We start from the raw sequence: 10,625 nt of genomic DNA on the forward strand, positions 1-10,625 counted from the left end.
GATTGCTGGTATGAATAAAAACAAAAGATTAGAATTTCTATTAATTACCAACTTTATTTATTCATCATACATTAGAGAACTAGCATTTTGTAATTAAATATGCAACATCCTAATTTAAATGTGTTTAGCCTAGCTATTTGGTGAATAATCTATTGAAAAAATGGATTTTCTGTTTACATTGGTAAAATTATTTTTCAGTGAATACTGCATAAATTCGGTGCATAATGCTGATATTGGCATTCATGAATATACCACTGGCGGTACATATTTCTGAATTACATGTTCCAGTACGTTTTTTTATTTTAATAGAACAGTTAGGACTAGAAATGTAATAACTAACAGTGCAAAAACTTAACAAAAAGCCCCCTGAGGATTTTGAGAAAGTGAACAGATTAACAAAATCACAATAAACAATCAATGGATGAATATAAAACACTTTCCCAGAAAAATCAAGAGAAGATTATACATGATTAATATAAAAAAGAATATACTACTGGTATATATATGAGATACATAGAACAATACTGGTATTTCATGATACATATTACATGAATGATGAATTCAGATACTGGTAAATATATATACATGTGGTACATGTATAGTGTACAAAAACTTTCAGCAACATCTCCGATGACCACAGAAGTTATACAGATCTTCTACTCTAATGATTATGCAACACATTACCAAGTAAATAAAAGCACTTACTTGCATGATCATTCAATAACATGTACGGTACATGTAACAAATTTACCTTATATAAATTGTTTTCATTTGACTATCATGAGATGTGATATTCATCAGTGCTCATACATGTATGTTTTAAAATTATGTTTACCAATAAACAGAATTTCTCAAATAGGATAGAAAAGTTTCATAAACTGTACATAACTTGCATGAACATGTACCAGTATTTCAAAGCTCACAAAATTCCACTTGACAGCTAGAACACAATGTCTCAAGAGAGAAAAAATACGAGTTAAAAACCTCATATTTCAAAACAGCTTTAACATGTAATTGAAAAGAGATATCACAAATATGATGTTCAAATATTCTGGGATGCTGGTGATAGATTTTTAAACTCTAACAAATACATATTGGCAAAGTCAAACTACATGTATCATAATGATCTGTACTGCTAGCTGCCAGGTGGTACCTAATAAACATCTACATTTTATCTATTTTGTAAAACTTATAGCTAAAAACACAAAGATTTGTCGTATAGGGTTATAAATATATACCAGTGCAGGTTTAAGTACCTCATAATTTACATGTACAGAGTTCAACAAGTAAAACTGTTAAATACAATGTTTATAAAGAGTACAAGTTATTGATTCTCCAAGCTCCAAGTTAATCAAGTGCTAAGTTGACTTGTTGTATGCTAAACATCCTAAAAGTTTGGGTATTTGGATGTAAAACTGATTGTCCATTATGGTGCAGTGAACAACAAACATGTGGGAACTCCAAAGGATATCAGTCTGGGAATAATTAACGTTTACCAATAAGTCAAATAAAAGTTGAAAAAGCTTCTTTTGTGCATGGTTTCATTTCAAAATCCTCCCTTATTCTTAATTATCAATTTGAAACACCTTTTAGTATCAGTATTTCATGCATTCTAACTGCTACAGTCACTGACGTAAAAATCAAATCATATCTCAAATCAATAATGCTTCATGAAAATTACAAAACAAGCGTAACATTTTATAATATTAATACTGCCATTAATCACAACGTACATGTACACTGGGATAAAAATAGGAAAGATTACAGTTTGAACTTTCTATAAAAGGCACAAGTTAACTACTTGAACGTCTATTTTGACAATGTATGACTTAAAAAACTTCTGGTCATGCCTTAATTAGCAAAGATATCCCCCATTGGGATCCAGATATTTTTGACCTGCACGGACTGGTACAGAAACTCCTCCCCCTGACCCTGCTCTGGGTCGGTCCAGTCTCTCTCCAACCCATAATTGACCCAGGTCCTCTTGACATTTTCTGCGGAAGTGAACTCCACAAACTTTGACCCCTCGGCTGACCCAAAGTACCACATTGATTGGACATCTTGATGCTCAGTCAGGTATTTGGTCAAGTGATCTCTGTCACCTGTCAGAATGTTGACCACGCCTCCAGGTAAATCCGAAGTATCAAACACCTGGACAGAAATCAATTAGAGTTGTTTGTATTATGCATATAAAATTAATCAAACCACAGCAAAGTACCAGGGATGAGCAACTTTGATACGTTATAATTTTTTACAGTGTATATCCAATGAGTTTGTAATATGTTTTAAGATTCAGAAATGAAGCAGACATCACATGAATTGTTATAATTCTGTTCACTGTAACCATGTTTTACAGTATGCATCAAATTTTCCAATACAATAAAAATATTCCCTAATGAATGATTAATCAGTCACCTTTTGATACAGTAACTTTGATGTTGGAACTAATCAGAGTGCAGAGTAAACACTTCAGTGTAAGAGTACATTGTATTTATCTTTACCTGGTACAAATCTAATGCTGAGAGTGGGTAATTTTGACTAGGTATGATGATCATTGTGTTGCCCCTGACTACAGCTGGAGCAAACAGGGAGACGAATCCGAGGAGAGGGTATGAATCAGGACAGGCCATTCCAATCACCCCCACCGGTTCATGGATCTTCACAGTGGCTCCGTACAGTGTGGTCTCCTGTCAAAGAAAATCAAAGTTTGAAATAAAAAATGTTATCTTGATAAATGATGTGGAAAATTGTGTTCTACAAGTATATCTGTAGAATGTAAATCCAGATCACTCTAGCTATCAACAAGATACATTTACATGGAATTCTAATTTCATCAGCAGTTCACTATATAATCAAACATGATGTAATTCACACAACACCAGTACATATCAAAACACTTAACACAGTACAGACCTGCACACCTCCACCGTACTTGTCACAATAAGCGCCCCAGTGGAACAGTCGCTGGATGGACAGATCCACCTCTGTCACACACTCCTCCAGCTTACGCCCCGTCATCAGCTGGATCCGCCCCGCTAATTCATCCCGCCTAATCTCCAGGTTCTCTGCCATATAGTACACAATCTGGGCTCTGTTGTGGGCGGCCCTCTTACCCCATCTGAAACAGTAACCGTATACAGGTTGGGTGTATTTGTTTGGTGGATTGGAGGGCTGCAAGAGTAATCCTAATTTGCTCATTTGCAGTATGGAGATCTAAGGTAGATCTCCACTGTCTACTTTCCAAATAGCAGGTAGACAATGGAGATCTGCTGGAGATATTCAGGTCCAAATCTGGAGGTAGCAAACGAATACACCCAAAGTTTTTATTTGTACAAAGTTCATATCACTATCATTCATCAAAATGGACAACTTGTTATTGAACATTAGTTGGAGATTATTTTATATAAAATATTTACTTAATTTGAATCAAAGATTATATGAAAATCAGTGCAAAAGCTGAATCTTCATACTGCATGTGCATGTATTGGTAAATGTTTTTAAAACATAAATAGACATTTATAAAAATCTTCAAATATTTTCATTATTTTGAATGTTTCTCCAACATACCCAGGAGCGGCAGCATGGGCTGTCTCCACAGCATTCCTGACGTCCTTACGATTCCCCTCCCCTACGTGACCTATGACCTTTCCGTCGGGGTTGATGACCGGCCTTACATATGGAGCATCGGGTCTCTTCTGTCCTCCACCGTAGTACATCTTAAACGTTCTGTCAATACTATACAAAACATACAAGTCAAAAGTTTAGCTATCTTCATTGAAAATTCACACTTTACTGTTAGAACTGAAAGTATTGTTACACATGTATCAGAAAATATTAAACAAATACAAACAACTGATGTTTTGTTACTGATTTAGGAAATATAGTAACTAGCTAGTCCATGTACAACAGTACAAGTATAAATAGCACATTAATATAATAATGAATAAATTTTTCTTTGCAAGCACTGATGGTCTATTAATGCCAGATGTTTTGATAAATATAACTGCCATTGTACATATACCACTATAAAGTCAACCAGAAGGTACTGCAGCATAAATCTATCTAAAGGTTATATTTTACTTAAAATTTATCATTTTAATTAAAATATACAAGTATTCAAGGCTTTTTAATGAGTACTCATTTTCTTAATTTCTAACCTGGGCATGGTTACTCCATTTATAGTAATCTGCTTGTTGTCCACATTCTCAAATGTCGGCCTTTGTGGAAGTGTTGCCCCAAACGTCTTCAGATCCATCTGCACTTTACCGGGTCTGGGCCTCTCCTCCCAAGCTGGGCGGACATACTCAAACAAACCCTTAACTCATGAAAACAATCAACTCATGTATTAACTTTACTTGCATTAAATAATTAATTTCAAGCCAAGTTTGCTAGTTATACATCAACAATTTACAGTAAAACAGGCTAATAACAAAGTGCCAGGGATGGGCGATTTTACTTCATAATAAGAGTAATTCATTATATCTGTCAAGTTTACAACATGTAAGAAAGTCTGGGGGAATGAAAATCACTTCGCTGTAAGCATCAATTCATTATAAATTCATTATAACCGTGTTTAACTGTATTGCAATGTATGGATACTTATCCTACTTTCAAGAAAGTTATGAATACAGGTACTGTCTGGTACTTCAAATCAATCAGTGGATTTCAAAAATCAAAACATTTTCCACACACCTCTTTTCCACCATCCCGTCCATATCCACTCTGCTTGTATCCACCGAACCCTGCGGCAGCGTCAAACAGATTGTGGCAGTTAATCCACACAGTGCCCGCCTTGATGCCCAGGGCTACTTCCAGGGCCAAGGGCACATTCTCTGTCCATACACTGCCCCCGAGGCCATAAATTGTGTTGTTGGAAATAGCGAGGGCTTCCTTGGCAGTCCTGAAGGGAAGCACAACTAGGACTGGTCCAAATATCTGTAAATACATGTATTCAAATGATGATGTCTTTGACAAAAAATATTAAAGTAGATTCAGAGAGCAAAGTACATGTATGTAAATGCACATGCTAATGGAGAAAAACTTTTATTTCAATTAGGTTCATTTCAAGAATTTTTTTTTAGATGCTTAAAACATTGTTTGGTGTTTGTGTTAGAAATAGAGCCATTTTAACAAGACCTTCGATTTTAAGCAGGACGAAGTTATCTATTTCTTGCGTCAAAACAAGTTAAAAATGATGCAGTTTCAAGCGAAATATGCACCGATTGCATAATTCTAGCAAAAAAACCAGACTAATCTTATTGATTTCAAAGAGCCATGGCTGAGTGGCCGGCTGTGAAATGGACAGGCCTAACATTGCTGTATGACACAACTACCCAAAGTCCAAGTTCTTGTTAAAGTGGTTCTATTTCTAGAATGCGCTCTGTATAGTTTATAATATGATAGTTTACCTCCTCAGCTACAACTCTGGACACCGTCTGAACATTAGTGATGATAGTTGGAGGGTAGTAACAGCCACTGGGAACACTGTCCTTGATTTGGAACACCTAAGACAGAACAAAGGTTACAAATTACTGTAATACATAGGATGTGTTTAACAGAACAGCATATATCCAAATATGAAGGAGAAAAATTCATTATTTTTTTAAATCCTGGAATGCATCAAAATTACTGGTAAATGATCAAAACCCATTCAGTTTTCTTCTTTTTCTTTTTTTTCTTTTAAAAGTTTTGGCACAATATATTTATTTAATCTATAGAAAAACATTACTTTATGATCTTGAACTGGAGCTGAGTCTTTTTTTTTTGCCATGTACATTCCTTCAATTCTGGACAGCTTTTATCATCAGCAAACTTAAAGCTTGTCCATTTTCATTTTCTACCTCTACACTATACACTGTACCTCAGCTCCCTCTTTTCTGGCCTCCTCTACATATTCCTCAATAGACTTTCTCTGACTCTCATCCACAATGGCCCCCATATCCATTGTCTTGTCCAAACTGTTCCCGACACGGAAATGAGTCAGCCTCTCTTTCAGTTTATTCACCATCTTTTCGTAAATTGGTTCTTGGACCAGGAGCTTGGAGCCAGCACTGCAAACCTGTAAGACAGTACATTTTAAGAAGGCTCACTGCATTAAATATTGCAGCCTAAGGTATACAAATTACCAATACCGGTAACTAATATACATGTAGTATGGCAATGTAAAATTGTTTGACACATGTGACCCACTCTATAATTGTTGGGAATTAGAGGGTAAGCATTAATTTAGTAATGGGAGGGTATAAAGTGGGGAAAATTTATATATTATATGTACTTATGATATGCTGAATACAAAAAACAGACTATTTGTGAACCTAATTCTATGAAATAATATATCTAGCAACCCTGTTCCTGTATACTGGCCCCTCACCTGTCCCTGATTGAACCAAATGGCATCCACCACCCCCTCTACAGCACTGTCCAAGTCTGCCGACTCAAACACCACCACAGGGGATTTCCCTCCTAGCTCCAGGGACAGCTTCTTACCACTTCCTGCCGTCAGACGTCGGAGCGTCTGTCCAACCTGTCCATAGAATAAAATAATAACATTAGGGTATGAAATAAATGATGGCCCAATGGTATTTAAACTGTGAATTTTTCATTTGGGTTAGTGTTTGGTTAAGTTAGCTTTAGAAATCCCTTCCATATACCGTATTTTCCCGACGACTCGTCGATGCGGACGACTCGTCGAATTGCCCATTTTTAGCCAAAATTTTAACAAAATCCTATGATACGTCGATCTCAGACCATACGTCGATCTTATCACTTCAAAATGGCCTGTAAAACTGCAGTAACATTATCAGTGTATGATGCCACGATGTCACCGATATTGCTACCAATTATTATTAATGATTAACATTTAAACAATTACGCTTTATACTTATGCATCAAATTTTCAAATACCGGCAACTTCTACAAAGTCGCTTGCATTTTAAACAATTCCCGATATCGCGTGTTATGCAAAACTAAACTTACTTTGTCAGAAATATTTTATTCCCAAGCATTAAAATAAGTATCCACTCTGACTATCGCCAGTGTATTCGCCATTACGTAACCAGCCACCTGTTGACTCGGCGCGTGGTCAATGTTTGTTTAACAATTTCCGGTGTCATAGGCATGCACCTGTCTCGTGTCGGACTTCAAAGGGGGATCTCAAGTGCAGAAATTTAGCAATTACTATGATTTGATGAAACTTGTTTACTTTGTATCCAGTAATGCAGTTACACGCTATTGTTTTACATAGACACTGTTAGAAATAGATCGATAATTTGTACGACTTGATAATGACGATATACGACATACAAAACGTTTCCTAAAAAAATTATCTAACAATAATCAAAGAATTGGACAATAATTAATCAATGAACTATAATCACTCTTATAACGGTACTCTTTATATACACTGGGAGTGAAATTGCCGTAAAGATCTCAGCCTTAGGGCAAGATTATTAGCACAACTGGTGTCAGCCTATTGTATAAACAGTAGTATTGATAATTGCCGATTACGTATTTTAAGATTGAATTTGACCATTAAATATTTCTGATTTATACTTTCCACTAACAACTCTTTACAAATAAAATAATTAAATTAAAAAAAAACATTCCCCGGACCTACTGCAATATTTTCTTCCATTCAAACTTGGTTTCAATTTTACTGCGCATTGTTATCTTCCTACTAATGATACATAGAACCATGTGACGATGTGTTTATAAAAACGGAACGGTAAAACTTTTAATTGATTAAAGACAATGTAACATTTTTTAATAACTGTTGTTATTATTAATATGTATTTAAGTGTTGACAGATGAGTGAAAATGATAATTATTAAAGATGAACAGTGAATTCAACAACGTAATTTTCAATCACACAGCCAACTCAAGATGATTTAAACCAAGATTTTAATGCTATTTTTAAAAAATTTCTGACTACAAGCCTACGACAAGTCGAACAAGACGATAAGTCGGGTGCTCTGCTTCAGAGGAAAAAAATACCGACTAATCGTCGGAAAAATACGGTATATATTTTACAGTAACTTGATACATTGTGAACCAAAAATATCTTTCAGCACTTTTTCATCTACCCATCCCAACCACTTACCCCTGTTGACCCTGTAAAAGCCACTTTGTCCACTGAGGGGTGTTCAGCCAACATACTCCCCATGGCACCGCTACCAGTCACCACATTGAAAACTCCGGGTGGCAACCCTGCCTCCGCACACACCTCGGCCAATAGGAGGGCTGATAGTCGAGTGTATGTGGCCGGTTTCAGGACTATAGTGTTTCCCATAGCCAATGCTGGAGCTATTTTCCAGGTCAACAACATCAGAGGGAAATTCCAAGGCACTATCGCTCCAATGACACCTGTAAAACAACAACGATGTTGAATAGATGAATGTAGAATTATGTCAACTTTTCCTGAAAATAAAATTATTATTTCTGCTCATGCAGTGCCAATTTCAACAAATGTCTGCACTAACTGGGTACATGGTATTACTTGGATGTTATTTTATGTCTTTGACATCCTTATCAGATAATCAAAGATATGGATACTGTTTGTAACCTAGGTGAGTAAAGGATAAGAAATTCAATATTTATCTGATTTTTTACCGACAGATTTCCATCCCCTCATCTCTGTTTCCATCAGCTGGGCCCAGCCTGCGTGGTGATAGAAATGTCGGACCACAGTAGGAATGTCTGCATCCCTCGTCTCTCGGATTGTTTTACCGTTATCAAGGGATTCCACAACGTTAAAAAGACGCATGTGTTTTTGAATATGTCTTGCAATGCTGAAAACAGTCAAAGTTACAATGTGTATAATAAATATACCATAAAAAAAGAAAGGCAAAAATTTGATAAAAACTTCTGAATAAAAACTGGTCCTACACCTTGATAAGCAGCTAAAATTCTTGATCATTATCAAATTAAATCAATTGTGACAATCAATTTAAATTATGGTTTTTCTCTGACCTATACAAATGTCTTGCCCTGACATGGGGAGAGGTCTTGCTCCAACTCTGATAGGCTTTCTCTGCTGCTTTCACAGCTAAATCTACATCTGCCTTCTCTGCTTGAGTGGTCCATGCTAAATCCTCACCTGCAAATATCCACATCATTTCCTGTTGAATTTCATTATGTTACAAGTAATTTGCATTGTACCTGCAGTGAACTTTAGAAATTATTTTCGTTAATTATTTTTCAATTTTTTTTTTACTGCAGCATCATTAATACTCACTTTGGCTCTATTGTGGAACCCATTTTTGGCGAACATCGATTACTTGTTTTAAAGTAATCGATTACAATCGATTACAGGACAAAAATGAGTGTAATCGATTAATAATCTATAACACAAATTTTCACTATGTAATCGATTATTAATCGATTACATTTTCAAGTAATCGTGCCCATGCCTGATGTTTGCCCCTTGAAAAACCAATTTCAAACCTCAACAAATTATGGAAATTGATCTGTGAAATTAAATAAATATACCTGTGGCTGGGTTCTTTGTCAAATACTTCTTCCTGCCCTCTGGTTTTACCCATTTGCCATCAATGAAAACTCCAAAGTCTTTACCATGATCATCTAGCCATGCCTACAGATATAAATCACGAAAGTATGAAAAGGTATTGCATGCATACACAAGAATAAAAAATATATACATGTACATAATTATAAACAACTGAGCAAAATTTTAATTATTTGTTCATATCATATATTGACTTAGAAATTCTGTAATAATTCATCAGATGCTGCTGGACCTATAAAGTTTAAACAAGAACAAAATTAAAACATGAATTGCTTTAAACATGAAATTAAATTTAACATGAAATGCCTTATTAAACATTAACAAAATTAAAACATGAATTTCTTTAGTAGGTGTACGGGGAAAAAAATGACCTTGTAAATTTTGTATATAGGACTGTTATTAAAAAGTTTTCATTCTCGATCATTATAATGATGTAGCTAGAGTGCCAAAGTTTCTATTCTCTTAAAACTCATATAACTTAATATAAGGTTTTATATTAAAAAAAATATATGATTTTAATGTGTAAATGTAAAATGCAGCTTCCAATATCCGTGATCAGTTAAATCTGTATAAACCTTGGGCATCCAATGCTTAGTAAAGGTGTTCATTATCACAGACTCAAACACCATTTTGGCTGGTTTCCTATTTTTGCATGGTCAACGATAAAAAATAAAGTTCAGCACAGCATGTTAAAAACATGATACCATAATTTGTTAGGCATGTCCACATATATATTTACCAATGCAAACTTTAAAATACCGCTTAAGTATGATTACATATTTCAAATTTAGGATTGCCTTTCACTGATAACATTGCCAAGCATTTTCTTATCTTGCAGGTTAATTCACTGCAAGATTTTATACTGAAAGTGCGTTCTTCGATATTTCATGTGCAAATGTCATTCTTAGATTTTTGTTATTAACGAACCTTTGCAACATTGTCTGCCTCTGGAGCCGGCCCATAGCTCATCGTTTTGAATATTTCTTTAACAGAATTTGAGTTGCTCTTGCTTGTCTTTGCTACTGTTTCAGCCATGATTGCATGACTTACTTCTCTTTTGGGAAAAACCTAGAGAAGTACGAATGAAGGTCGAAATATTTCG

The 10,625-nt window shown here is 35.2% G+C and overlaps 1 protein-coding gene across 1 annotated transcript; it reads right to left on the reverse strand.

Moving 5' to 3' along the window:
* Nucleotides 1-28: 28 nt before the first annotated feature.
* LOC128183517 (aldehyde dehydrogenase family 16 member A1-like) lies at nt 29-10,624 on the reverse strand. The gene is made up of 14 exons (XM_052852545.1): nt 10,451-10,624; nt 9,487-9,589; nt 8,968-9,094; nt 8,608-8,786; nt 8,099-8,361; nt 6,371-6,523; nt 5,861-6,058; nt 5,409-5,504; nt 4,693-4,935; nt 4,158-4,315; nt 3,568-3,735; nt 2,914-3,118; nt 2,502-2,687; nt 29-2,151 (listed from the first exon to the last, which is right to left on the reverse strand). Exons 1-14 carry the CDS (start codon nt 10,556-10,558, stop codon nt 1,852-1,854), a joined length of 2,487 nt encoding a protein of 828 aa, XP_052708505.1. The 5' UTR covers nt 10,559-10,624; the 3' UTR covers nt 29-1,851.
* Nucleotide 10,625: the final 1 nt, after the last annotated feature.

Source organism: Crassostrea angulata, chromosome 5 (genome assembly GCF_025612915.1).
Source record: "Crassostrea angulata isolate pt1a10 chromosome 5, ASM2561291v2, whole genome shotgun sequence".
NCBI classification, from domain to species: domain Eukaryota; kingdom Metazoa; phylum Mollusca; class Bivalvia; order Ostreida; family Ostreidae; genus Magallana; species Magallana angulata.